The 27,088-nt window shown below is 42.4% G+C and overlaps 3 protein-coding genes, 2 long non-coding RNA genes and 2 other non-coding genes across 7 annotated transcripts in view; 5 read left to right on the forward strand and 2 right to left on the reverse strand.

The window, feature by feature from the left end:
• Positions 1–12,135, forward strand: part of pik3c2a (phosphatidylinositol-4-phosphate 3-kinase, catalytic subunit type 2 alpha) — a 39,664-nt gene extending 27,529 nt beyond the window's left edge. Inside the window, exons 16-33 of the mRNA XM_076089556.1 lie at positions 94–285; positions 454–547; positions 646–740; positions 2,041–2,221; positions 2,419–2,523; positions 3,059–3,151; positions 3,426–3,555; positions 4,113–4,249; positions 4,812–4,981; positions 5,922–6,078; positions 6,952–7,061; positions 7,648–7,855; positions 7,966–8,090; positions 9,078–9,195; positions 9,299–9,380; positions 9,557–9,663; positions 9,769–9,894; positions 9,984–12,135. Coding sequence (XP_075945671.1) covers positions 94–285; positions 454–547; positions 646–740; positions 2,041–2,221; positions 2,419–2,523; positions 3,059–3,151; positions 3,426–3,555; positions 4,113–4,249; positions 4,812–4,981; positions 5,922–6,078; positions 6,952–7,061; positions 7,648–7,855; positions 7,966–8,090; positions 9,078–9,195; positions 9,299–9,380; positions 9,557–9,663; positions 9,769–9,894; positions 9,984–10,166 — 2,413 coding nt within the window. The 3' untranslated portion in view covers positions 10,167–12,135. The remainder of the gene's footprint in view (positions 1–93; positions 286–453; positions 548–645; positions 741–2,040; positions 2,222–2,418; positions 2,524–3,058; positions 3,152–3,425; positions 3,556–4,112; positions 4,250–4,811; positions 4,982–5,921; positions 6,079–6,951; positions 7,062–7,647; positions 7,856–7,965; positions 8,091–9,077; positions 9,196–9,298; positions 9,381–9,556; positions 9,664–9,768; positions 9,895–9,983) is intronic.
• On the reverse strand, positions 1,174–8,517 carry LOC142947758 (uncharacterized). The gene is made up of 3 exons (XR_012953413.1): positions 6,584–8,517; positions 5,881–6,124; positions 1,174–4,226 (listed from the first exon to the last, which is right to left on the reverse strand). It is a non-coding gene; the product is annotated as an uncharacterized LOC142947758 (long non-coding RNA).
• A 632-nt stretch (positions 12,136–12,767) lies between the features above and the next one.
• Positions 12,768–16,554, forward strand: rps13 (ribosomal protein S13). Its single transcript, XM_076089558.1, has 6 exons — positions 12,768–12,873; positions 13,416–13,464; positions 13,559–13,637; positions 15,226–15,395; positions 15,905–16,005; positions 16,480–16,554. The coding sequence occupies exons 1-6, from the start codon at positions 12,851–12,853 to the stop codon at positions 16,511–16,513; spliced, it is 456 nt and encodes a 151-aa protein (XP_075945673.1). The 5' UTR covers positions 12,768–12,850; the 3' UTR covers positions 16,514–16,554.
• On the forward strand, positions 14,748–14,878 carry LOC142948171 (small nucleolar RNA SNORA19). Its single transcript, XR_012953455.1, has one exon. It is a non-coding gene; the product is annotated as a small nucleolar RNA SNORA19 (small nucleolar RNA).
• On the forward strand, positions 16,148–16,278 carry LOC142948172 (small nucleolar RNA SNORA19). Its single transcript, XR_012953456.1, has one exon. It is a non-coding gene; the product is annotated as a small nucleolar RNA SNORA19 (small nucleolar RNA).
• A 450-nt stretch (positions 16,555–17,004) lies between the features above and the next one.
• LOC142947756 (uncharacterized) lies at positions 17,005–20,979 on the forward strand. Its single transcript, XM_076089557.1, has 3 exons — positions 17,005–17,418; positions 18,011–19,296; positions 20,056–20,979. The coding sequence occupies exons 1-3, from the start codon at positions 17,232–17,234 to the stop codon at positions 20,263–20,265; spliced, it is 1,683 nt and encodes a 560-aa protein (XP_075945672.1). The 5' UTR covers positions 17,005–17,231; the 3' UTR covers positions 20,266–20,979.
• Positions 20,980–22,782: 1,803 nt separating this feature from the next.
• LOC142947759 (uncharacterized) lies at positions 22,783–25,324 on the reverse strand. The gene is made up of 2 exons (XR_012953414.1): positions 25,266–25,324; positions 22,783–24,245 (listed from the first exon to the last, which is right to left on the reverse strand). It is a non-coding gene; the product is annotated as an uncharacterized LOC142947759 (long non-coding RNA).
• Between the last annotated feature and the right edge of the window lie 1,764 nt (positions 25,325–27,088).

Below are 27,088 nucleotides of genomic sequence, written 5' to 3' on the forward strand. Positions count from 1 at the left end.
AATAACTCGGAATAAAAGGAAAACCTCATTTGTGGGTGCAGTTTTTTTCACATCTTTATTTAGTATTTTGTAAACACCATCTTCCGTCTCCAGGCTGAAGAGGGCCGACCACCAGCTCCTATGGGACCATCGGCTCCACTGTCGGAAGGACCACCCCAGCAGCCTCCCTAAGGTGCTGGCCAGCGTGCCCAGCTGGGACTGGGCCAGCATGGCTCACATCCACTCCCTGCTGCACCACTGGCCCCCTCTGCCCCCCGTCACTGCGCTGGAGCTGCTCGAATCAAAGTATGCACTGTGACGTAAAGTTACGACAAGAAACTAGCTACACAACAGTGTCATTTTAATACTGATGCTTCTAGACATCATACATAAATAAAGTACGGTTAGTACATTTTCTTTTTTTATTATTTATATTTGCTCTTTTTTTGTCTGCTTCCTGTTGCGTGTGTGTAGGTTTGCAGATACAGATGTAAGAAATCTGGCTGTTAGCTGGATTGAGAAGAGCAGTGACGATGAGCTGACTGACTACCTGCCACAGCTAGTTCAGGTACAGCTAAAATAATCCACGCACAAATACTACGTGCACTTTTAAAATACTCTGACACTCACCCACTCATGTCGCTATTCTCTTCCGTCTCTGAACAGGCGTTAAAGTTTGAGTGTCACCTTAAGAACGGCCTCGTCATGCTCCTGCTGTCCAGAGCACAAGGCAACATCAACATTGCCCACTACCTCTACTGGTGAGTCCGCAGCAGCACTGAAGATGCAACCAGTCGTCTGAACTGCTTTCAAACACACTTTATGTTGCAAAAAAAAAAAAGAGTCTGATTGGAGCTGAAGTGAACAAATGGGCTTTAAATCAAGATGCACGGAGCACTTGGCATTATTATTACAGCATTATTTATCAAACCCACCTCACCACGAGTGGCTTGTATGAACATAAACATACTGGTCACACAGTATGTTATTTTGCCATAGAAATGGTCCTTTAAGTTACTTATCAAAACTAAGAAATGCCTTGTTATTAATTAATTACTTTATAATTTTTTTTAAATAATGATCTCAGTGCTAAGGCTCTTTGTATGGATGCAGTACTAGTAGGTTCATCTGTTGAGTCCAACTCCCGGCACCACAAGAGTTGCTGCTGAGTAAGAAATCAGCACGACTGCCAGGTACATAAACAAAATTTATTTAACATGATTTTATAGTGTCAATAGAAAACTTTTTAACCCACCCACTTAGACAACCTAGAGGTTAGTTTTCCTCAGAGTCTAGGAACAGCACAGGGCTATGATGAAGGCATAAAACAGTGAAACACCCAGTGGTATTAGTAAGTAGTCATGTTTTATTACTTACTGACTTACAAGTAGAACAAATTTTATTCTATTTTTTTGTACAGCTCAAAATCACAAATTAGCCTGAGAGGGTTTTACAATCTGTACATCATTCATCCTCCTCTGTCGTTGGACCGTCAAGACACAAAAAGAAAAACCTTTAACGGGGAAGAAGAAGAAGAAACCTCAGGGAGAGCAACAGAAGAGGGATCCTTCTCCCAGGATGGCCAGAAGTAAATAGAAGTCGTGTGTACAGACTGAACAACATCATAGAATTACTACACAGTCAATCCATTTGACATGGATGACACAACGCCAGCTGGATGTCTGTTTGGAACCCTCTCACGTCCCAGAGCTCTCTTCATCTAGTGCTGCTACCGGGGGGGAAACAAAAGAGATATCCTCTCGTGTTTTGGTTGCGCAATGGTCGACACACTTCCTTTGTGCCGTAAATCAAGCCTTCATTTTCCCGTGAGATCGAACCTGGTGACCGACAGAATAGCATCGTGAAAGCGAGGATTATAGGGAACCAATCTAAACACCAACGGTGTCCTTATTCTACAGCCTTTACATCTTGCATTGTGCAACATTTACTTCACAATGATATGTTAAAGCAAACAATGTGTCTACTGCCACTTTAAAGCTACTGTCCAGGATGATGGTGTCCCTTACATTTCGGCTGTTGTTGTGTGTATGATGGCTGCAGGCTGCTGAAGGACGCTGTGCAGGTTCCTGCCTGGGGACGACGCTACGAGCGGGTGCTGGGTGCCCTGCTGTGTCTGTGTGGAGTCAAGCTGAGGGCCGAGCTGGAGAAGCAGACTCACCTGGTCACCCTGCTGGGAGCCGTGGCCGAGAGGGTTCGACAGGCCGGGTCGTCTACGCGACAGGTTAGTGTGCGTCTGTGTGTGTGTGTGTGTGTGTGTGTGTGTGTGATCTGACTGTATTATTCTACGTTATACAATTGAGTTAAAGGCAATTTGATTTTGGGGAAGTAAATACAAGTTAAAAACAGAGAGGAAACAGTTCGCTATATCTTGTATGTGTGTTGTAACATTTCTGTGTTTTGTATTTTGTGTGTGTTCAGGTGGCGCTGCAGGAGGGCCTTGAAAACGTTCAAAACTTTTTCCAGAGGAACAGCTGCCGGCTGCCTCTCAGCCCCAGTCTGGTGGCTAAGGAGCTAAACATTAAGGTAACACACACACACACACACACACACACTGACAGGCTATGTATAATGACAAGCTGTCAAATTAGCTTAAAATAAATCAGGGTCTCCACAATATTCAGCTATTAGCAGTAGTGACTTCATAACTATAACATTAAATAGAAGCAGGAGAATAAGAAAACTTCAGAAGAACACAAGGCCAGGAAACAAAAACAGCGACATACTCTTTATAGAACTACTGTGGTTCAGACCAGGAAATGAGCTCATTGAGCTACAGTTTCAACGAAATATAAAACACATGCATGCGTATATTCTCAAAACTGTTTTGTTTTACTGTTGTAAAGCTTCATCTTACAAACAACAGAACAACATAATGTAGTGCAGAAGAATAATGTGTGTGTGTGTGTGTGTGTGTGTGTGTGTGTGTGTGTGTGTGTGTGTGTGTGTGTGTGTGTGTGTGTGTGTGTGTGTGTGTGTGTGTGTGTGTGTGTGTGTGTGTGTGTGTGTGTGTGTGTGTGTGTGTGTGTGTGTGTGTGTGTGTGTGTGTGTGTGTGTGTAGGCCTGCTCCTTCTTCAACTCCAACGCAGTTCCTCTCAAGCTGGCCCTGGTCAACGCAGACCCACTGGGAGAAGAGATCAATGTTATGTTCAAGGTACTGGACCCCCACACACCGGTTTGAAATGTGTGTGTGGACACATTATGGTATACACACACCTGAGAACTAGTTCTTGTGTAACTTTCACACACCATGCACTAGTTTAAAGGGAGTTGTCATCTGCTACATCAAAACTTGTTTTAACCAACTGTTGTTTACATGCTTTTTATCTTAACGCTGCGCCCCCTGGTGGCTGAAGAAGTGAAATCCAACCAGTGATAATAAAAGTGTTGGTGTGATTCGTCTCTCCGTTTGTCTGTTGGTGTGTCAGGTCGGAGAGGACCTGAGGCAGGACATGTTGGCCCTTCAGATGATCCGCATCATGGACCGCATCTGGCTGCAAGAGGGGCTGGACCTCCGCATCGTCAACTTCAAATGCATCTCCACCGGCAAGGACAAAGGTAGCACGAGCAGGGACCCCATTATACACCTGTCATTTCAAGGGTCCCGTATCCAGATAAAACCCACATGTGATTTAAGAAACTTTCATTTACACTTAAACTAATGCAGTCTAACACAGCAGTCCTGCAATACATCCTGTTTAGACAGGTGTTAAATCAGCTTAATGATAACCTGTATTGCATTGAATAGGTGTTTCTGTTATTTAGTCTACCCTTGTTGATATAAATGGAGTACAAAATAAAAGAGTCGGTCTAATGCAATACAACTCGACAGCACCATAAACTCGTGATCATACAGTTAATTCATCACCTCTAAACAGTTTAAACAAAAACTGAACTTTTTAACCTTCATAAATGTAGGATTTATTGCAGGACTGTTGGACTCAGTTAGATTTGGCTAAGTAGAACCTAATAGACCAGCAACTGAGTGTATATGCGTCTCTGTTGGTTGGATTCTGATTGTCCATGGCGGTACAATAATAAAAGGAGAATTAACGCAGAGCTGACTGATGTGTGCTCGCACTGTGTTTAATAAGAGTCGTGATGTCTTTGTCAAGGCATGGTGGAGCTGGTGCCGTCCTCCGACACCCTGAGAAAGATCCAGGTGGAGTACGGCGTCACCGGATCCTTCAAGGACAAGCCGCTGGCCGAGTGGCTCCGCAAGTACAACCCTGCCGAGGATGAGTATGAGAAGGTGAAAAACACATAAAGCATGCGTGTGAACGCTCACATTTACAGCCAAAAAGCTGTGAAACTGTTGTTTATTTGACACAAAGTATTGGTTTCTCCAATATTATGAATCTCAGTTACACCACTGAGCTGCTCTTTATGCCTTATGGTGTAAACTAGCGTGAGTGAAAATGGCTCAAATATTTAAACCATCATTTTGCTTTGACACAGTTATTTGCCTCTGTAGGAGTTAAAAAACACACCGTTTATGTGCTCTTGAAGTTTATAGCAGTCGTACAACTTTGAGGGCTATAAATGTGAAATCTTACTCCACCCTCGTGACCTCTGACCCTGACAATCTACTGCACACAGTTTGACCCTGAACTTCAGCAGGACGCAGGAATAAACTCATTTTCACATACATGCTTATATGGAGCTCTGACGTTTTTGAGGCTGGTGACATTCTGGAACAATTTTATAATTTTCGGATTTGCTTGAAACATCTGGAAAAGTAGGTAATACATGGTCAGAAGCTTCACAGTGTTCATATTTGTTCTTCCCGTCTGTCTTTGTGTCACTCTTTTTAGGCATCAGAGAACTTCATCTACTCGTGTGCGGGATGCTGCGTGGCAACCTACGTACTGGGCATCTGCGATCGCCATAATGACAACATCATGCTGCGCTCCACTGGCCACATGTTCCACATCGACTTCGGCAAGTTCCTGGGCCACGCCCAGATGTTTGGCAGCTTCAAAAGGTGAAAATCGGATATGCTCCTGAACGCGTGATTGTGTGTGTCAAGACGGTGCTTGTCAGATAAAACACGCTTTGGTGTGCAATCAGGGTTGAAAGGTCTTTCCATAAGTTATCAGATACTCGGTGTAAGGTCGTGCACCAGTTGTTAGGGAACACAAAATCATAGAGGACTCTATAAGGGCTCTTAAACCGGGAGCACAGCGCATCGCAACTCATTGCTAGTTTCAGATTGACACAGTTGTCATGTTGCCCACGGTTGGTCTTAAAATGAGGTGTGGTCAGGCGCGTTGTTGGCACATTGCTATCTTGAGGCAGCAGACAGCAATTGCGCAATTGACCAACCAAAATCCGGTCTATAGTCGATGGCTTAGTATATGCAAACGCCCCTGGCTTTTTCATTTATGTTACGATCAAAACACTCCTGTGATTAATTAAGAGACTAAATAAAACCCCTTTGCCCCTTCCGCCTCACTTTGCACCGTTTAGCAAAAGTGGAGTCAGCAACGCCCTAAATGCACTTTAAACCATGCGCTCTAGACCACTTAAATAGGGCCTCAGAGCTTTGTGTCCCAGTTGTAGTGTTATAAATTGTTGTCATTTGGTTACTTTCTAAGAAATTTCAGGTGTTGGATTCACTGTGTTTCTACTCAATGAATGTGTATCTTCAAGCATGACCTGGTTCAAAGCTCACACACTGCACTCATTCCCAGCCGGTGGGCTGCCTCACAACTACGCTATTTTTAGCCTCTGAGCATCTCCACTGAAATATTTAGAGGCTTTGTAGTGACTTGCTTCAGGGTGTCCCTGTGGTAGCTTTAGTGGGGTGCATTCACTCTTTATAAGATTTAAACTAAAGATCTTTGATCCACAAACAGTTTTTTTAATAACTTTTTGAGTTACCCTCGTAAGCTGACGACGTCTCTCTCCTTCCTTCCCACCAGGGACCGCGCTCCGTTCGTTCTGACCTCTGACATGGCGTACGTCATCAACGGAGGCGAGCGTCCCACCAGTCGCTTCCAGCTGTTTGTAGACTTGTGTTGCCAGGCCTACAACCTCATCCGCAAGCACTCCGGGCTTTTCCTCAACCTGTTGTCACTGGTGAGACGGAACACACACACACACACACACACACACACACACATATCTATGCACACATAGATACATAAACATTAACACTTATAATTTACACACACATGCAGCACAGTCTGTCACATAGGTGTATGCATCAAGTGGACATTTTGTCATGGTTTTCACTTTGGCTGCAATAATGATTCTTTTCATGAGAGACTAATCTATAGATTATCATTTTAATTGTTTGGTCTATAAAGTGTCAGAAAAAAGCGACAAATATTCATCACAATTTCCTAGAGTCGATGGTGACATCTTCAGATGTCTTGTTTTGTTTCAGATTATATAAAATAGAGAAAAGCAGCAAATCTTCACATTAAAGAAGCTATAACCAGGGACAATGAGGCATTTGTTCTTATTATATCTAAATTACTAATACGATTAATCGATGAACAATATAGCAGCTGATTGATTTTATGTCAATCAACTAATTAATGATAAGCTGAACATTGCAGCTCTAGATTCTTGTTCTTACCTCTTGCAGCTGACTTGTTTTCTTACAGCATTTTTCTACCTTGGGCTTCTTTTTCTTCGTCAGTCTTTAAAGTAGTTTTGGCCTCCTCTTTAAAGTGTCCTCGTTGTTTAGCAGAACCCTTTTCTTTTGCACCTGCAGGAGCCACAATAACGAGATATGAGAACAAGGAGAATTTTGCCTTCAGAATAAATTAGTGCTTCGCTGTTGTCCAATTATAGAATATGCTCTACTAAGGAATAATAATGCATATTCTTTAATATGGATGCACACTGTTATATATTGTTGCATGTACTGTATGTATAGGCTTTATGTAATTATGTTACTGTACAAAATGATGGGTAATAATTGGGTAAATCTCTGTGTTGTAGATGACGTCCTCAGGCCTCCCAGAGCTGACCGGCTCTCAGGATCTAAAGTACGTGTTTGACGCCCTGCAGCCCCACAACACGGATGCTGAGGCAACGATCTTCTTCACCAGGTAAATTATGGCTCGAGGATCTGACCACAAAATGCATTGACTTCTATTCTCCCAGCGCTGATTCACTCAAAAAAAAAAAAAAACATAAATTGGCCGGTTGGCAGAGTTTTAAATGTAATTTCCCAAACTCTTGGACAACCTCAAAGTTGTACACATCTCAAGAAAGAGAGGAATCAATCACTCTTCTTTGTTTTTGTTCCTCTCTTCTGAAGTATTCACATTTGCACAGCTGCTATTTTGGCCAGAGCTGTTATTTTACGAAGAGTTGAGTTCAAGGACAATTCCCTTATTTTCTTTTTCTTTTTTTTTGGTTGCTACAAACTGAAAGTCCAGCAGGTGGCAGTATAAGCATAGGAAGGGAAACAACAGCTGCTGTCTCACATTACAGCAACAAAACCCCTGACACATGAGAAACAGTATCATGTGGACCTTGTCCTTTTAAAACCAGTCGAGTTTCTTGAAGGAAAATTGTGCTTTGTGGAAACTTTGTGACGGCTTTAAGTCATAGAGAAAACAACCTATTGATAAATGTTTCACCCGACTGGTTTCCTCCATATTTCTTTCTTTTCACCGCCCTCCTCTCCAGGCTGATAGAGTCCAGTCTGGGCAGCGTTGCCACCAAGTTCAACTTCTTCATCCACAACCTCGCCCAGCTACGATTCTCTGGTTTGCCGGCCAACGACGAGCCCATCCTGTCTTTCTCCCCCAAGACGTACACTCTGAAACAGGAGGGCCGCATCGTCCACGCCTCCATCTTCTCCTTCCAGAAGAGATACAACCCCGACAAGCACTATGTGAGTTCCGCTGCGTCGTGTCCATGTTCCATCACATCTCTGGATGTAAACTGTAAAAAGCACTGACACCTGATCCCACGGCTGTCTCCCTGCATGTCCTCTCTGTGCAGACGTATGTGGTGAGGCTCCTGAGGGAAGGTCAGAACGAGCCCCAGTTTGTCTTCCGCACTTTCGATGAGTTCCAGGAGCTCCACAACAAACTCACCATCCTCTTCCCGCTCTGGAAGCTGCCGAGGTAAGGCGTCACCTCCGCCGCGACCCTCGCTCTCAATTACTGATCTGATGTCCGTAAAGTGGTAGTTCGGATGTTTTGAAGTAGGGTTGCATGAGGTACTCATTCATAGTAAGTGTGCTACCTACGGTAAAGGTCGGCATGCCCCCAGTTTGGCGAAACAGAGAACCAGCACAGGAGTAAAGCAATATACTGCTGTGGAAGAGGGCAGCAGCAAAATGTATTTTAGCTGGCTAAAAAAAGGACCATTTAAAAAAATCAATATCAGTTTAAGTGTACGGTATATTTAGAATATTTTCACCACTTTACCTTGGCATCAGACGGCCTTTTCTGACGGAGAACTAAAGCTGTTTCATCCATTTGTGCTCTCTTCAAAGCCACAAGACTCCTTTAATACAAACAGTCATTTGTTTTAGTTGCTGGTCTATCGCTGCCTCGATCGATTAGTTTGTTTGCGTCATTGTGTGACTTTAGTTCGTTTGGATTCACCAAAGTCACGCAATAACAAAGAAACTAACTAACCGATTGAGGCAGTTTTACTCTGAGGTAAAATCACTGTTTTTTTTCAGTGGAGTCCTGTGGCTTTGAAGGGGGCAGAGATGGCTATAACAGCTGTCTGACTGCAAGGTAAAGCGGTGAAAACATTCAAAATATAGCGTAAACTTACAGTAATATTGGTCTTTTCTTAGGTGGCTAAAATATGTTTTGCTGCTCCCCCTTCTACAGCAGTACATTACTTTACTAATTGTGATACAGTACTTTTTTATTGACACATCAGCATTCAAAACAGTGTAACTATCAAGATACTTGGCATGTTTTGGAAAGAGAGAATCTCACCTTCTGGATTAATATCCCTCTTTAACAAGCCCACTATGGCCCACCTAACGTTCCCTCTTTATCCCTGATGGCTATGCAGACGCTACCTCACTGCTGGAGCTTTGACGAACATCTGGTTATGTGGAATATTCTCCCCTCTCTCCTTATCTCTAGTTTCACCAACAAGATGGTGCTCGGTCGCACCCACATCAAAGAAGTGGCAGCCAAGAGGAAGCTGGAGCTCAACAACTACGTCCACAACCTGATGAGGAGCTCCACTGAGGTCGCCCAGGTACACATACGCATGCAAACGCTCAGTAATCAGTGCACTCAGCTCTGACGATGTTGGTATTGAGTACCAGTCAATGAAGCAATCTCATGATCTCTGTCTCTAGTGTGACCTGGTCTACACCTTCTTTCATCCGATTGCACGGGATGACAAGACAGAAGGTTTAGATGCCACGCCCAAAGCACTAGGTAAATAAAACCCATCCACACGCTGGTTATAACTGAATTTGGCTAGTGGGTTGCTAATCATTTTAGTTATTTATTGGGTAAGAGACTAAGAGAAAAGGCTATGTTGTTACCTTGATTTAGAAATGTGTGTGTTCTTGTGGTAACAACGAGTGATGAGTGGTATCTGACTGTTGCAGAGCCTCCACTGAGTCCCACTTCTGGTCGGGTGGAAGGAGAAGTGAAGCTCTCAATCTCCTACAGGAACAGCAACCTCTTCATCATGGTCATGCACATCAGGGATCTGGTAAACGGCGATGACTGAATACGTAACTTGAGATGCTGCTTTGACAGACGTGCTGTTTCCTTTTGTTTGTCTTTCTGCTGTCATATTATAAATCCATCTCTCCAGGTTTCTGAAGAAGGAACGGATCCCAATCCATATGTGAAAACCTACCTGCTTCCAGATCCACACAAGACTTCCAAACGCAAGACAAAGATCTCGAGGAAAACCAGGAACCCTACTTTCAATGAGATGGTATGGAAGTATTAAAAGTGGTTCATTCATGGCCAGTGTGAACCCAAATAAGAACTTCACAGTCACTTTTTCCTGCTCTTCCTCCACAGTTGGTGTACAGCGGCTACAGCAAGGAAACCCTGGGCCTGCGGGAGCTTCAACTGAGCGTGCTCAGTGCCGAGTCGCTGCGTGAGAACTACTTTCTGGGCGGCATCACGCTCCGACTCAAAGACTTTGACCTCAGCAAGGAGACGGTCAAGTGGTACAAACTCACGGCCGTCCCCTACTTCTAACCCCAACCCTGCCAACGACTCTGCGTGTCCAGACAAAAGCTGCATTCTGATCATATGGGAAAGGCGGCAGATGCGGCCTTACTTGAAAATACCGGTCACTGCATTCTTCAGTTCGTACAAATACCATTTCAGAACTTCATTTATTGGTTTATTTCAAACTTGGAGGCCTGGAGATGAATTGAGGATTTCTGATATGACAGAAGTATAAGCAGCGAGTTCTTTTTCATTGAAAATGTAATAAACCAAACGGACAGTTTCTTTCACATGAATGATGTTGTTATCAATATTCTGAAGACATGGAAGGTTACAGCTGCGCTTGTTGCTGAGAAACATGCATCAATAACTACATTTGTGTTGAGATCACTAGCAGAATTTCAGAAAGCTATTGTTACGGCTTCAAACCAGGCTGAACACCACCCAGTCACTGCTTATGATAAGGACCATGTGGCTTCAGTGGTTATTCCCATATGATGTGAATGCAGACTTAAAAACTCCTTCAGACGCACCCTGACAGACCGATTCACAAACCCTCAAAGCGGAGCCTGCTCTCCGTTCGTCTCTATTTTTCTCTCTCCCTCTTCAACTAATCAAGATTGTTTCTGTGACAAACAATCTTCACTTATTTTGTCTCTCTCTCTCTTTTCTCTAAACTATAACGAAGAGCTGTAATGTTTTGTACATTTTGATATTAGAGGACCAAAACGGCTTGCTATGAGAAGAGTATATATAGATTGACACGTTTATTTTTTAAGGAATAGAAAGGGGGTTCATTTTTACATTTTCCTTGTTTATTTTCTATTTAGACAAATAGGAGGCATCAGTGTTTCCTGCTCCTCAGCAGACACTTCTGGGTAGAGTAGTCCAACACAACAGATTCCAGGACATCAACAGTGACCTTATGATTCCCCGAGAATGTGCCAAAAGTAACGAGAAGGCCGGCAAATCTAACCACTCTCCCACGTCGGGAGCTGAACTGGGTGCCTTTGTTTGTGCTCACAATCCCTTTTTAATGCTCAACTTGGCCTTATTGCTATATATATATATATATATATATATATATTTTATTAACAATGTGTCCTTATTATCGAAAAATCTATATTCTCTAAAGCTAAATCAGTAGTTCTGACGGAGCAGGTCTGGTGCCGGACCGGCACCGTAGAGGTTTTTTGTAACAGTGGGCACTAAATGCACACTACCAGGTCTTTCTCTTGTGTTATTACTTGACTATTTTCACACAGCACACTTTTAAGGGGAATTTGTATCATAAGCTTTGGAACACGCTCTTGCCGTGTGCTTTGGATGAAGAGATTATGGTTGCCCACTAACGCTGATCATAAGTCTGTTTCCTTCAGGTGGTTCAAAACCATTATTCAGACTTTTTCAGAATGCAGTTAATGAGTTAAAACTGGAGTCTGGACGTGAGGCTGTCTGAGGCAGCAATACCACCCTCGCTCCCAGTGCGCAAGAGTGGTGTAATGATGCCGCGATGAGTTACTGGGTGAAAATGATGAAGTCCAGTCCAGTGAAGTCCAGATCCAGCCAGGTTTTATGATACTGAAGTGAGAAAAGACAAACTGAACTCAGATCAGTGTTGAGAAGGCAACTTTAACTTAAACCATCTTCACAAAAAAAGGGAACAAGATTCTGAGCATTGGCTGCTTTCCTCTCCCCTCGCTTACTCTAAATCTAAAGCTGTTATTAATGTTTAATAAAGAATTTGAATTTATCTGAAAAGGTTGTTTTTTTTTAAAGAGAAGATTCTACAAGACCATTTTGATCTGAGAGCATCACTCACACTATGAATATTAGTGACTTGATCCACTCTTTTAGTGACTGTACAGAGAAAGCAAGCAGAGTTTGTATTAACATGGCCAGTTATTTATTCCTAATTGGTGACCTGTAACCCGACTGGATCAGTGTGTACTGTAATCCCTCTTTCCTAAAGCAAATTAAATGTTTTTGAAACAAATATGATTGTGACTCTTTCTTTCTGTTGTATAAAATGGGATGGGTGTGGATAAATTGGATGATGCAGTACAGACACCCAGCATCTTACGCTGTGACTCTGTGGGTAATAATATAATTGTATAATTGATTGTAGCTTTAAGAAAAGATTTTGACACAGGACCCCACAAGAAAGCCCCCAGACCAAACCCAAAGGTCTCTTAAAACACATACAGTTTAAATTACACAATATTGTAAAATGTTGCATACTGAAATTAAAAACTATTATACACAGTAACCTTGCAGCCTGCTTTGCTGAGTCAGTATTCTAGCCTTGTTATCAGCAATAATAATACAATAATTGTTTTAATTATTGTGTTGCAGTAGAAGCACATTGTACCTGAAATAATGTACAATTAAACAAAAACTGAGGAGGGATATTCAGTGAATATTGGGGACTATTTAGTTGCATCTAAAAAAGGATTTACGTTAAAAATGTGTAACAAAACATTAAAATATATTTGTATGACTTTGTAATACTTCGATGCTACAACATGCAATTATCAATTTGTTCAATTGTGTCTTTTCTTAGTTTCTTTCAGGCTACGTTTGCCTTCATAACGTTCATCTTGAATGACGACGCCGTCAATGACGCTTTTTTTTTGTCTGCGTCACTTCCGACGCAGGCGCAAAATACCATTTTCCGTCGCGTGTGCGGCCTCTCTTCCTCTACCGCCATCATGGGTCGCATGCACGCTCCCGGGTGAGCTCTCGTTTCACGATTTAAGTTAAAATATTGTATCGATAGATTGGTTTCGGTGGCACCAAATCGCATGTAAACATGTTATGGATGTCTGAGGAGCATTTAGAGCGATTTAATCCAGTTTATAAACCAGAAAATAACTTGTATATACGGACCCGCATATCGACATCCATCTCTAAGGCTAGCTAGCTAGCTTACTGAAGCTAACGGCGCTGGCAGCGCACCACGATTCTGCTGCTTGACTTTGTCTTCCATGTTGGACAGTAATACACAGTACTATATTACACATTCACAGACGAAATGCAGGATTATTTACGCGAAATTGAACATATTAAACGAAAGCATTACACTTTTAAATTCCCAACAGTCTAACACGAGTAAGTAGCTAAAGCTAACGTTAGCCCAGCCATCAACCTTCACCAGGTTCGCAGATAAGCTAGCTAATGTCACTAGAACCTTTTTAACAGGCTTTTAATCTTTGCTTTTACGTTTCTCCGTCTCGCTGCCAATGTCTTAACTAAACCTGCGTTTCTTTCTTACAGAAAGGGCTTGTCCCAGTCAGCTCTGCCTTACAGGCGCAGTGTTCCCACTGTAAGTAACGTTAACAGAAATCATGTTCATTATGTATCGACGTGTTTCTGGACTGCTTTGATCAGTTGGTTAATCATTTAAACGTCACTTGCAGTGGCTGAAGCTCACATCTGATGATGTCAAAGAGCAGATCTTCAAGCTGGCCAAAAAAGGCCTGACCCCCTCTCAGATTGGTAAGTTTGTCTTTAGAGAGATTCTAGTTCTAGAAATTTACTAATGTGTTACAAAGTTATTGAATTGCTTGTGAACACCAACTGTTCTTGATATGCAGCACGGTGCTTATAACAGTATTTATAGTTCTATTAAGACAGATTTAAATGAGTGAGCCGTAGTTGAGTATGTGGTTATTTTTAGAATAGGTATATTTGTACCTTATATACAACTTGCCTTTACACAGCTGTTCAATTTGCAACAGAATTGCAGCATAATGGTTGTTTTCTTTTAACAAAATCATACATAATGTGAAAAGGCTTTTCCAAAAGTTGTCCATTGCTATTGGCTAATGTAAGCAGTGAAATTGACTAATTCAACAGATGGGAGCATTGTTTCACAGATGCTGTAGATCAAATGTCACCAGAGTCTAGATTCATTTTAGGTTTGAGAACTCTACTGTTGTCGACATTAACAAATCAACCATACCTCTGTTATAGGCATGTTCAATATCCAACAGTGGCGGGCCGTGCATTTTATACCTGGGCCTTCACTGCTGTCCTGCAGCTGAAACACAGCTACGGTTATTATATGTTTTGTGTAAAAAAATTAAGCTCAACACCTATAGATCCACTAACTGCAGAGAGTGCGTCTGCTCTGACTGCAGCGCGAGGCTTCTGTGAGAGTACCCGCCTGTGAGTGCTTTGGGGCGGCTCACGGCAGCACCCGCTGCTCGTTCACGACAGTGCAGAACGTACGTGCTTCAACGTCAAAACACCAGAAAAGTCTCCAACAACACCAGAAAAAAGTCACTAGATTTGTCGCTACTAGCTTTTGACTGTCGGGTGAAAACAACAAAATGAGAAAACAAGATGCAAACATTTAGTGCAATAATATAAAATATATTTTACCTCGGCATTTGTACTTTCATTGGCCTTTTGTAGAGTAAAACAAATTGAATTATTACAACGAAACGTCCCACTTAAGAAACGAAACCTGTTCAACAGTCGTGTCAGAGCGGTTTACACTACAGGATGGGATCATCTTTAGGTTTAAGATTTAAGTGATTTATAACTATACAGAGATTGATTCATGTGATCTGTTTATTTAAAAAAAAGTATTTGCATTAAAAGATGCACAACTCATTGTCCTGCTCTTCTCTTTATTGAGAGTAGTGATATTTCTGTTGTGCTATAAAACATTTGGAGGTAAATTAACAGAGTGGCTACTTGGTGCCACATCTGCCAGTCCCCTTCACACAATTACACTAAACATATTTTAGGTGTTATTTCCTGCAAATGTACATTTTATGAATTTGGCCAACTGCCTTTCTGGAGTAACATATTTTTGGAGTCATTATAACCGTATGGTTTGATCACATTTCTTGACCTAATTTCTGTTTTAATGAAGCTTTAATGTTTGCAAATCTAGTTTACCAGCATCCACGAGAAATCCCTTTTGCTTTAGAAACATTCTCACACATCAGTTCGGTTAGTTTAGATGAAGTAAATAAACTAAGTTTGTCTATTGACCGTGACGGATGAATAAAGCTAACAGAATATGAGCGACATACACTGTCCAAGTTTTAAGCCTGTTTGTCACCTTGTCCAGGTGTGATTCTGAGGGACTCCCATGGTGTGGCCCAAGTACGTTTCGTCACTGGCAACAAGATCCTGAGGATCCTTAAGACCAAGGGTCTGGCCCCGGACCTGCCCGAGGATCTCTACCACCTCATCAAGAAGGCTGTGGCAATCAGGAAGCATCTGGAGAGAAACAGAAAGGTAAAACAAGGCCCCAAAACCTACCCACACCAAAATAATGAGACCAATGACGGTCATTCTCAGCACGTTTTAAGAGTGGCATCTGCTGTAGTGTGCTTCTGTTTCCTGAAGGCCTGGAAAGTCTGCTTTCTATGTCTCTATATAACACCCATATGCTGAGTGAGTGGGTTACAAAACATTAACTTGTCATTTGGAAATGCCACCAAATGTTTGGCTCACATAAAACTTAGACAAGCAAGGTGTTTCGGGAGGTATTAGGATTGAGTAGACTATTACAATTTGTTTCATCAGAGTGCATGTCTTGAATTTAACATTTGTTTCATGAATTTTGGCTTTTTTATGACATTATGTAAACAAATTAAAATGATCAGAGAATAAGATATAAAGGAAACCAAAGCTGTACTATAGGTAAATGCAGTTACTGGTGTTTTCATGGCTGGATGCACATATTCGGTAATACAACATGTGTTACACTTCAAACCCATAACATGTTTTTACTATACTTGCAGGACAGGGATGCCAAGTTCCGCCTGATTCTCACTGAGAGCAGGATCCACAGGCTGGCCCGCTACTACAAGACCAAGAGAGTACTGGCCCCCAACTGGAAGTAGTACGTATTGGTTCTGCTTTGGGAGGCTTTCCTTGTTGCTTTTATTTTTCACTTCCATTTTGTTAACAATTAAAAATGACTACAAAGTTAACCTCAATGATGTCATAGACTTGCTACTAACATAGGCTATTTGCATTAAAAGATGCACAAATCATTGTCCTGCTCTTCTCTTTATTGAGAGTAGTGATATTTCTGTTGTGCTAGAAAACATTTGGAGGTAAATTAACAGAGTGGCTACTTGGTGCCACATCTGCCAGTCCCCTTCACACAATTACACTAAACATATTTTAGGTGTTATTTCCTGCAAATGTACATTTTATGAATTGGGCTAACTCTCTTTCTGGAGTATTTATTTATAGTAACGGCAGAAACAAAACACTTGATATTGACTGTATTTTTCCTCAGTGTGAACTAGTCCTACGTTGTTTATCTAAAGGAGTGCTCCCTCTAACGCTGTGTTTTCTTTGTCTACAGCGAGTCCTCTACAGCTTCTGCTCTGGTGGCATAATCGCAACACTTTTGGATTAATAAAAAGATTTAAATTGGAAATGTTTCTGTTGTCTTTCTTTAAATTGTCAAGTGTTCAGATCTTGTTTTTTGAAAGATTAAAATATATATAAATACAAATATATTAGATGGTGTTGTGATAAAGCAGATGTTTTCTGTATATGAGAATGTAAACCAAGTGATAATTGACTGTGAAATTGAAACTGCACCTTTTTGAAGTACAATTTGCTTTTGAGTCTCAAAAAACTCCCGACATTTTCACTTTCAGCACTTTATTTTCATTAAATGAACGGTAGAGGCTATTTACAGGGATTTCCTGCTGGTGGGGAAAATTACTGGGCATTTTCCACGCGTCACACGTTCGCCTACGTTACGTGACCCGAAGGAGTAGTTTATTACGTGCGGGGCTGTTCGGTGAGCGACAGCGGCGTGCTCCAATCACAGCCCTTCGCGCTACGTCACGTTTTTACGTTAAAAGGGACTGGTGTTGTAATCTCGAGACATTACGCTCTACTACTACAACAACGCAGACAACCACACAGACTGAGAAACATGGAGAAAATACACCGGAGTGTTTGACGAAGGAGATCCGAAAATGGCGCACACTTGCCGGACAATGAAGCGACAGCACATCGACGCATATCGGTCACCGACTAATACGCGAAATCTGTTGGTTTTCGACGAGGAATACCAGAATACGTGAGGATTTTTTATTTTTAATGTTGGTCCAAGAAGAAGTAAAGATGGCTACGCTTGTTGGTTCCGAGAAGGGTTCTGAACGAACCGCGATGGAGAGGTTCGGTAGCGGAGGGATGGCGCTCCTGCCGTGGACTAAACAGATGCTCACCGTGCTGTGGGAACAGCTTCGACTGCTGGTTCAGGTCATATACTACACCTTCGTGTCCGGTAAGAACACATTAGTGGGAGTAAAAACTTTGTTAGTCATCCCAACCCCCTCGTAACCTTTGTGACTTCATGGTTTACTGGAAAGTCCAGAGACCGTTGAGTCGATACTTTACTTTTTAATTATTACAAAATCCTATTTAACTCTACACCGTTAATTCACAATACAACTCCATCACAATGACCTGTATGGAGTCCAATTAGGAGTTTGTTTTCAGAAACATTATCTAGTTTTAGTTGTTTACGTCCTAATTTAGCTGTTGTACTTACTATGTTATCGCAGTATTAATCCCTGTAAAGTCCATGTGGTACTACAGTGAGTTTTATATTGTTATATTATGTTATGAATCATAAAGCACTGTCGAAGCAGATTTACCTTTTTAAAAGTGCCATCTGGGACTTCTACCTACAGTTATATATTTATACCTATGATGTTTCTATTATTATGCTCTTATTTAATCAAGGGTATTATTTTATACCAGGAAACAAAGAAGCACCCTTATTTTGTTAGAGATGGGAGATCATAATTCAACTGAAATCATTCTATTTTGAATTTCGATCCACTGTTAACGTTTTTTTTCTCCCGCCTGTCCAGTTTTCCAGATGTTCCGGTTTGAGGTCCACGTGAGAATCACAGACGAGACGGGTCAACACATGCAGCACATGACCACGGCGACGAGCCCGACAGATGCCTTCCTGTTCTCCTCGTTGTTCGACGGCGACGTCGGCGGTTCGAACCCCCTCTCTACCTTCTGCGCCGACGTGGGCGACTCCGCCGCCGAGGCCCTGCTGTCCACGCTGCGCGCCGACGACCTGTGCCGCGGATTAGTGGACGATTTTGTGTCCGGCAAAGACGACGGCCTCTTTCTGGGACACCAGTCCAGCTGGAAAATGGGCTTCCCCGGCGACTGGAACATCTTCGTGTCGAGCGGCGACAGCTCCGGTTCAAGCGACGGCTGCCATAAAACCAGTGAAAAAGGCTTCAAGCAGGAAACTTCAGAAGAGGAGAGAACTTTCCTCTGGAGCAGCGAAGAAGACCAGAACGTAGTCGAATTTGACAGTGAGGAAAGTAAGGCGCTCTGGGAGTCCCTGTCGAAATCCAGTGATCCTTACAACCCCTTCTTTTTCTCTGCCTGCATTTCAACAAACACTAATATGGGAGGAAGTAAAGGCAAAGCGACGGAGAGCGACGCCGACCTCGTGTCGGTGAGGAAGGCCGGCGAGGAGATGTTGGGGCCCCAGGGCCTGAATGTCTGGGTCAGCCGCTCTGACAGCGAGAGCAGCTGGAGCAGCTGGGCCAGTTCGGAGGGGTCGAGTCCCGACATGGACGAGGAGAGCGAGAGGCTCCTGGAGTTCTTCAGCAGCCCCGACGACCCCTACAACCCCATGTGCTTCACCGCCTGCACCTTCGGCAGCGCGTCACCTCAAACCACCACCACGGCCTCCAAACAGCCGGCCTCGCTTCCTGCACCTCCCTCCAGGTCGGACACGGAGGAGAAGGAGAGCAGCGTCCCTCCTTCGTCCGAGGACGATGAAGAAGAGCGGCAGCTGTGGAAATCTCTCGGCCAAAAGGACGACCCATACCACCCTCTCAACTTCCAGGCCTGCCTGCAGAGCTCCTCGGCAATGCCGCCGCCGTCTGAGGAGGATCCGGAAGACCTCGATGTCCACCACACACAAGCTCCACCCACGAAGGGAAAGAAATGTGAAAAAGAGTCCAAACAATCACCCAGAGCCACCAAGCCCTCGCTAACACCGAGGAAGCTAAAGCATCACTCCCACCCAGACAAAACCCTGGTGCCCTGGAAGAGAACGGGACAAACACAGCAGTCACTGCCAGAGGAGACGAGGGAAAGCAAGACCAGCAGCACCCAGAAAAAGGTCATTACCTAATAATACCATGTAGTTAATCTAGCAGGCGGGATTAGATGGAGCTTTAAAGGAAACCCCGCTGGGATTTGAAGTGAAAAATAGTCTCCTCTGTAAATACTGCACAGCAAATGGGCTTTGATACATCAAGACAAAAGATTAAATAAGTATATCTATTCCACTTCGTACCGAGGTAGACAATATCAAGGGAAAAACTACAGCTTTGCCTTCAGGTAGATGACAGTTTCACTGGAGTAGATACTGAGGACACGTGATCCCTCAGTTTAGGTTTGTACATTCATATCAAAGGAGTGTCCTGTGGTTAGATACGGTGCGAGTCACATACCGCACAGTGTGTTCAGCTGAGCTGTTGTTTGTCGTCGGTTAGCAACGCCGCCGGTCGCCATGACTAAGCCGTGTGTCACGTGACTCCGGCGAGTCAGCAGAGAGTTCGGCTTCTGCATTGGGCTAAATGTGAAGTTGCCGCAGTGTTGCAAACAATTTGTCAAGAAACAGTCTGTGTCATCAGACTCAGGGGGGCAGGAAAACAGGCCACGGCCATATTCAGCCAGTGAGGGGTGGAAAGGACAGGGTTTAGGGTGTTTACACACACAGCTTAGCTCTGAGTGGTAATGACCATCTATCTGAAGTTTAGATACCCTTTTACTCACATTAGTTGCCGGTTATAAACTCGCTAAAAGCACAAATGGACATCAGTATCATTTTAACAAAATGTACTCAATTTCTGTCTTCATCTCTTCTGGATTTCAGGTGCGATTTTCTCCTCAAGTCCACGTCCACGTCATGCAGACCTGGCTGTTCGCTCGCCAGGCGTCTCGTAAAGGACACTGGGAAGAAATGGTGCGAGACCGGGACCGCTTCCGGAGGCGGGTCCGGGAGACGGAGCAGGCCATCGGCCACTGCTTGGCCCCGCCCCACAGGGAGAGGGTGAGGGCGTATCTGGACGGTGCCTTGAAATAAACAAAAAAGTCCCAAACGCTGAATGTTTCCTTTCCTTTTCGGATGAGAACTCGTGATTGGTTGCAATGCAACAGTGATTTTGATTTAGGCCAATTAGGAATTTGATGTTAGGCCAAGTTTTTAATGTTCGGTGTTGAGTTGAACAGCCTTGTACCTCGGAAGGTTTTCTACATTTTGTGACTGTTGCACTGACTGACACTTTCTCATATTAACCTCAGCATTAACGTGTGGGATGTTGTTTTTGTACGCCTTATATACTGACCTAGTAATGTAACTTATTTATGCCCTATGGAGCTTGTTGTTTATTTTTTACCGTTGGTTTTAACTGTTTGTGTTTTTACGTGTGTGAACAAACCTCAGTGGTGAATCTAGAAGTAGAAGAAGATGATGTCGTAAGAACGCAGAGCTTCACAGTACAAAGTGTTTTGTTTAAGCATGACCTGTTGATATGAAGTTCTGCTTCCATTCTCGTTCAAATATTTTAGTTTTTGATATTTTTAAGTTTTGTCTCGTGTTTTCTTATTTGATGGAACATATTAGCAGTGTGGAGATGGATATCTTTATTATTATATTGACTGGAAAGATTCAAACACTTTGTCCGATGTGACTCACTCAGCTTCTCGTGGTGACATCGTGCAGACAGAAAATATGTCAGAAAATAGCTCATTTGTCATTCGGTGTTTTGCCAAATCAATAAAGATTTGTTACACTGTATCACTGAGGGGGAGTTGTGCCTTTTATTTATTCTACTTCACATAAGACGGAATATTAACCCAAAATCACTTCCTCTTCCTGTTTCTGAGTCGTGCTTGTGTATGTACTTTGAATTACTGGTCCGTCTGGTGCCTCCTGGCTTGAGCGTAACGGAAGTGGAGACAGTACACAATGTCCTGGAACGATGTAAACAACACACGCACACACACACTGGGTCAAATCTCTGTATGTGTGCAGTAGTGCACGTATCAGCTGTGAGAGCCTTTTGGAAGGACACACTCTTAGGAAATGTCCTTACGAAAGGCTGGAAAGGTGAGATGAAATCAATTCACAATCATATCTTCAGTTCTTGCAAAAACATCGTATGTGTATCGTCGATACTTTTTGAAATCCTGCACACAACAGTCTCAACAACCACAATCTGCTGAAGCAGCAGAAACATCCTGAAAAGCCAGACGCGTTCCGAAAACAAAGTCGGTGAGTTGAACCTTTAACCTAAAAACAAAGCAGTTTGACCTCTCACCCAGTTTGACCTCTCACCCAGTGTGTTGAGAGGCTCTGGTAAAGGTTCACCTGTAATGAGACAAAGCTGACTGCATAACCTGCTTTCCTTTGCTGGCGCTTTATGCACATTGTGCTGAACCTTCAACGTAAACGACTAAATGGTGATTTGCAAATTTAATGACGTTGCATTGAAACAGGGCTGGCCAAACTTTAAAATGTTTGGGACATATATAAAAAGTCACCAACCAAACATCTGCTGCTCTCAAATTTAATTTGATTTAATTCAATACTTTTAAACTACGTGCCCATTTGAAATATATAATGTTTTGTGTATATTTGTATATTATTTAGATTTTTCTTGGACTTAACCCCAATTTGAAAGATTACGCTGCAAATGTAAATGTAAAAAAGTAAGTTTAATATAAAGATCAGAACAGAAAGAAATATTGGTTTCCGTACCAAGAGTTTAAGACACAGATGATTACACTGAATTTAGTTGACATCTGTTTAAACTAGGATGTGCATACAGTGCAATTTATAAGATTATTATTCTTATTCTTTAAAACCTACCTAATTTATTAACCTGCTCAATGCTGACATGTAGTCATTGATGTTAAAACATCAGGTATAAATAGTCTAGACATCTTTAATCTGCAACAAAACAAACACGTGTGTTCTGGGTTTTACATTAATTCATGCTGCCTCGTTAGTTTTCCTCCCTGTTATGTTTTTCTCAAATATTTAAGACCCAGTTAAAAGTCTGCCGTATGTAGAAATTATTAAAATACACATTGTTTTTTAAAACACAGCCCTGCCTCATGTTTAAGGCTCCTTCAAAGCTTCCTCCTCATGTACCTCTCTCTCTCTCTCTCTCTCTCTCTCTCTCTCTCTCTCTCTCTCTCTCTCTCTCTCTCTCTCTCTCTCTCCCCTCCAGACACACACACACACACACACAGGAGCTTATAATTTCCCAGAGGGCTGTGAGTCTCCGTGCAGACTAACTGCTGTAAGGCTGTCGTAAGACAAGGGTTAAAAACACCGAGTATGATGAAATGACTTTCCAGAGGGCTGAAATCAATTAGCAGCTCTCCGGCACTCTCCCTGCCCGACCCCCCCCCCCCCCCCCCCCCCCACACACACACACACACAGAGCATGGTGCAAAGGTGAGCAATTGCTGACACTGTCGCTGTGTCAACCCAGCGGTGGGTCTTTTTCTCCTCCCTCCCTCATGTTGTGCATGTAATTGATCTCCTGCTGTTCTTGCACACAGAAAACATGAAGGTTCTTTAGAGAGGATGTTGGTTCAAAATTGAATCCAAAAACTCGTAATAACGAGTTTAGTTCACTGTTTTAATATGAATTACCTAAAACACCTTTTAGACATTTCCCAGCATCATGGGGTTCTCTGTGGAACCACTCCAGCATGTCGCTCTTTCAGTTTTTCTCAGCGCCATGACAGATCTGAAGCCAGAGAACCATTTTCAAGGAACTGTAATCATTAAACTAAAAGTCTGAATCGTATTTAATTACACTGAGAATTGCTGCAACATCCAGACATTTAACCAACCAATCGGCCCGAAGACCAGTCCAGAGTACGAACGTGAAGCCAGCTGGAATAGAGGAAATACCATGTATTCAAAACAAACACAAAAAATGCATTATATTTATTGTTAATAAGATAAGTGTCATGGTTTCTTCTTTCACACGTTCTAAACCCCTTTTAGGTACATGTGTGATTTGTGTGTAGCCTTTAGCCTTTTGCCTTTTCCAGGTCTAATAAGTGAACATTAAATTCATGGTGTTTGGTATCAAACCCTATTTGTTACTGATGTTTGTGGAGCTTTTTTCTTTTGCATCTTTAGTCGTGTACAGCCATCATAACATGCCTTCCATGATGCAACCTCCAGGAATCATTCCTGTCAAGCGTGTACATTTTCCAGATGCTTTGTCTTTGTTTCTGTGTTGTTGTTGTTTTTTAAAGCTGACCTGATGACATTAGCTGGAAGCTGAGACGTGAAAAAACAAACTCTAATATCAGTTTTTCGTTGCTGTGTGAGGACAAAGGGATGGCTGTGTTTTATTAGAATCCTGCTCAATGTCCATTTATCCTCCATTATCTTCTCCCTTCTCCCTCCTTTTGTTTCTTCGAACCCACTCCTCTCTCTGTGTCTTTGTCTCCGTCTCTCTCCTCCTCATCCTCTCACAGTATCATTAGCTCTGTGGCCTAGGCGACCCCGTCTCCAGGCAACCGGCGGGAGTGGCGAGGCGTCGAAAGGATTGCAGGTGATTGCAGCAGCGGCAGAATCAGCAGCAGCAGCAGCAGCAGAGGCAGTGGGTTTCCACACACACACACACACACACACACACACACACACACACACACACACGTGGTTGCCCCTCTCACTCGCCTGCCAGAGAGGGGTATCTCCTGGGTCACAATTAGCTGATGATGCAATCTACCAGCAGCTATTGTGTCTGACACCAACGCACACAGACGGACTGCATGAACTGCAGAAGGCAACAAAGCCCAAATTCCTGTTTATACAGTAGACTTAATGCGCAAAATACCAAAACCCACACCCCCCCGTCTGCCTTTTAATGGTGTCGCTCTGTTCATTTATGGATTCTCCTTGTGACCTTTTCACCATTTAGGATCCACAGGGATTGATGCTTTCACTTAGATTCACCTGGTCTGGCCTCAGTAATTAACAAGTGGACTTCAGGGTCCCCTGTGAGGCCTTCAAGGGGCTCCAGAAGCCCTCTGCAAATAAGGGAATGATTCACTTTAGGAGAGTGAATGAAAACAACAATTTAAAGGATATCATTCTGAACACCCCTAATATGCAACTCATACCCGTAATGATGAAACAGACACTATGAATAGTGTGTGACTAACACCAAGCAGTAAACACTTATTTATTCCAACATGTGCTCATGAGGAGTAGCATGTCTGACCAACAGCCACACAGGATAAACACATTTACATGAGTCTCAGTGTACTTGTGTCGGTGGGTGAATTTGAATAAGTGCAGTGTGTCATTGAAACACGTCTCCTCTCTGGTACGTGACCTACGTGAGGCATCACACACACAATAGTGACTCATGAAGAGGCCACAGTAAGGGCGACGGTCAAACTGCAGGTGTATGAGATTAGATTAGATTCAAGAGAATTACTGTATCATGATTATAATCAAAGTGAAATGTGTCACTGACTAAAATCGAAACCGTTAATATGTCAAAGAATAACTGCTAGAGCATGTCCTTAAAACCCTGTAAATCCAAAATAAAGCAGTGTCAGTGTCAATATTCAGATCTTGCACATGAGTAAAAGCAACATTACTACAGTTGCAAATATTCTGTTAAAAGTAAATGTTCATTAAAAATCCTTCTGAAGTGAAGTTTTAGCATTAAAATATGTGCCGAAAGTAAAATAAAATAAAAGCCTATTTATGGTTCATATTGTATTTTTGGATAATCATTATTGATGCGTTAATGTGAACATCATTTCCATGTTTGCAGTTGGTCGAGCTGGAGCACCTTTGAATTACTTCATACACTGCCGGGTAACATCAATAAAGAGTCTTATCTTGTCCTTTAATAATTCATCATAATTCATTTGTTGATTATATTTTGTATTATTGATCTTAACATGCAAAGTAATAACTAAAGTGATCACTTCAATGCGGTGGCGTGTTATCAAAAGCAGAACTTAGTTTCGTGCGTTATTGAAGTGTTCTTCCGTCACACCACAGTGATAAACACAGATAGGTCGTTTTCCTACCTTTGATCAGACTGCAGTTACTGATGAACACGTGGCTGGTGTTGGTGAGATTACCATGGCAGCAAAATACCCTCATTTACTGCATCAGCGCGTGAACTATTTGGAGCTTCCTTCCACACCCAGAGGACCATATATGGACATCATGTATCTCAGACAAGTAAAATAAAAACATGTAGACACTGAACTGTGCAGCTCTGCTGCCCCCATGTGGTCACAACCGACAACATCAAGGTGTTTAGTCGTTTGCTGTTCATTTGTATTCGTTATGGTGGAAACAGGAGGAGCAGCTCCAGTGAAAGCTTCTCCTCCTCCTGATTGTTTACATGTGTCTTCCTCCATCTGTCAGAGCAATAGACTAGAAGCAGACAGCTGCTTGTTCAACAAGTGGAAACAAGGTTCCACGGACAAAATGATAAAAATACAAAAAGATATTAAATCAAAATGATTTGTATTATTTTATTATTTCTTCAACAGCCACAGATCTCCTGGTGACCAAGATGCATTGGGAGGAATGAAGTGATGGAGCTGATTTGACACTAACGTTCAATAAGCTTCAAACCTCTCTGTGTGTGCCTCGATTATTGTGCTGAAAAAGAGGAAAACAACATATTTAAATAAGGTCCTACAAAAGAGTGTATACGGGACAATCACCTTAGTTCAGCGGATTGAAACAGAACAACAACGACACTGTAATCCAATCCACTAAGCTGCTTTTGGGGGGATTCATCTCTGTGATCTGGCTGATGGACCACCTTCTATCTTATTGAGGAACTGGGCTTCTGTTTGCAAAGCTCTACATTTAAGTTTCTGAACTCCCCGGGAGGCATTAAACCTGCTGTCCTTGTTGTTTTTCAGAAACTAAGAGTGGTGCATTCAGGAGTTTATGTAGTGGGGTTGTGAAAGTATTTCATCAGACTATAATGAGAGGTTTCTCAGCCCAGAGAGGAATGTGCGATCATCCTCTAAATTTAGCTTTCTTGTGACATCGCTGCAATGTTGAGATCGTGTGTCAGTCAGTGAGAGTAAACAAAATTCCTTCAGGATGACGTGCAACCCTCAGATCATCACTGGGACTGTAACTAAGTACTTTTACTCAAGTACTCCAAGTACTATTTAGGTAGATTTAATGCTACTTTATACTCCACTACACCTGAGAGAGAAATGTACTTTTTACTTCATTTATTTGTCAGCTGTAGTTACTAATGAACTTTGCAAGTTTAGAATTGACATAAAACCATTTGAACGTGTTCGTCCCCATAGTCCTGTCTCACATGAGCTGTTGATTCTCTTCCAAACTGTTCAGATAAGTTCATTTAAAGAATGAAATCAGATCAAGAGATCAAATGATCCAACATTTCTCTAAAAAGATGAGAGATTCATCCCAAATACAGATAGAAGTGTGTGCAGCAGAGCTGTTTTCTTCGTTCCTCTCCCATAATCATCTCAGATTGATCCGGTTGTTGTGGACTAAACTACCCGACGTCGCTGTATGAGGAGGTTCAAAGAGCTGCACTGAGGGATACTTGTGCATTGATTAATCAGAATCAACAAGCTGATAGTGTCAAAATATTTGTAGTACAAGTTTTACTTTTGATACTTCATTTTGATTATAATACTTCTGTGCTTTTACTTTTACTTGTAATAGAGTATTTTAAATCATGGTATTGGTAGTTTTACTGCAGTATAAAGACCTAAGTACTTCCTCCACCACTGTCCATGCTGATGTTTTTCATCAAACAGCTTCATATCCATCGTATCCATGAAAGTGTTGAAGCTCAAAGGCCAGCAGACACCGGTTCAGTCCTCAGTCTTCACTGTGTGAA

Source organism: Anarhichas minor, unplaced genomic scaffold (assembly GCF_050575085.1).
Source record: "Anarhichas minor isolate MPS153535 unplaced genomic scaffold, ASM5057508v1 ptg000011l, whole genome shotgun sequence".
NCBI lineage: Eukaryota > Metazoa > Chordata > Actinopteri > Perciformes > Anarhichadidae > Anarhichas > Anarhichas minor.

Excerpts from the sequence above, each read along its gene's own strand:
- rps13 (XM_076089558.1), top strand. The coding sequence starts at position 12,851 with ATGGGTCGCATGCACGCTCCCGG. Across the intron at positions 13,465-13,558 it reads ACAGGCGCAGTGTTCCCACT|TGGCTGAAGCTCACATCTGA; the intron begins GTAAGTAACGTT and ends CGTCACTTGCAG. Across the intron at positions 13,638-15,225 it reads CCTGACCCCCTCTCAGATTG|GTGTGATTCTGAGGGACTCC; the intron begins GTAAGTTTGTCT and ends CACCTTGTCCAG.
- LOC142947756 (XM_076089557.1), top strand. The coding sequence starts at position 17,232 with ATGTTGGTCCAAGAAGAAGTAAAGATGGCTACGCTTGTTGGTTCCGAG. Across the intron at positions 17,419-18,010 it reads ATACTACACCTTCGTGTCCG|TTTTCCAGATGTTCCGGTTT; the intron begins GTAAGAACACAT and ends CCGCCTGTCCAG. Across the intron at positions 19,297-20,055 it reads CCAGCAGCACCCAGAAAAAG|GTGCGATTTTCTCCTCAAGT; the intron begins GTCATTACCTAA and ends TCTGGATTTCAG.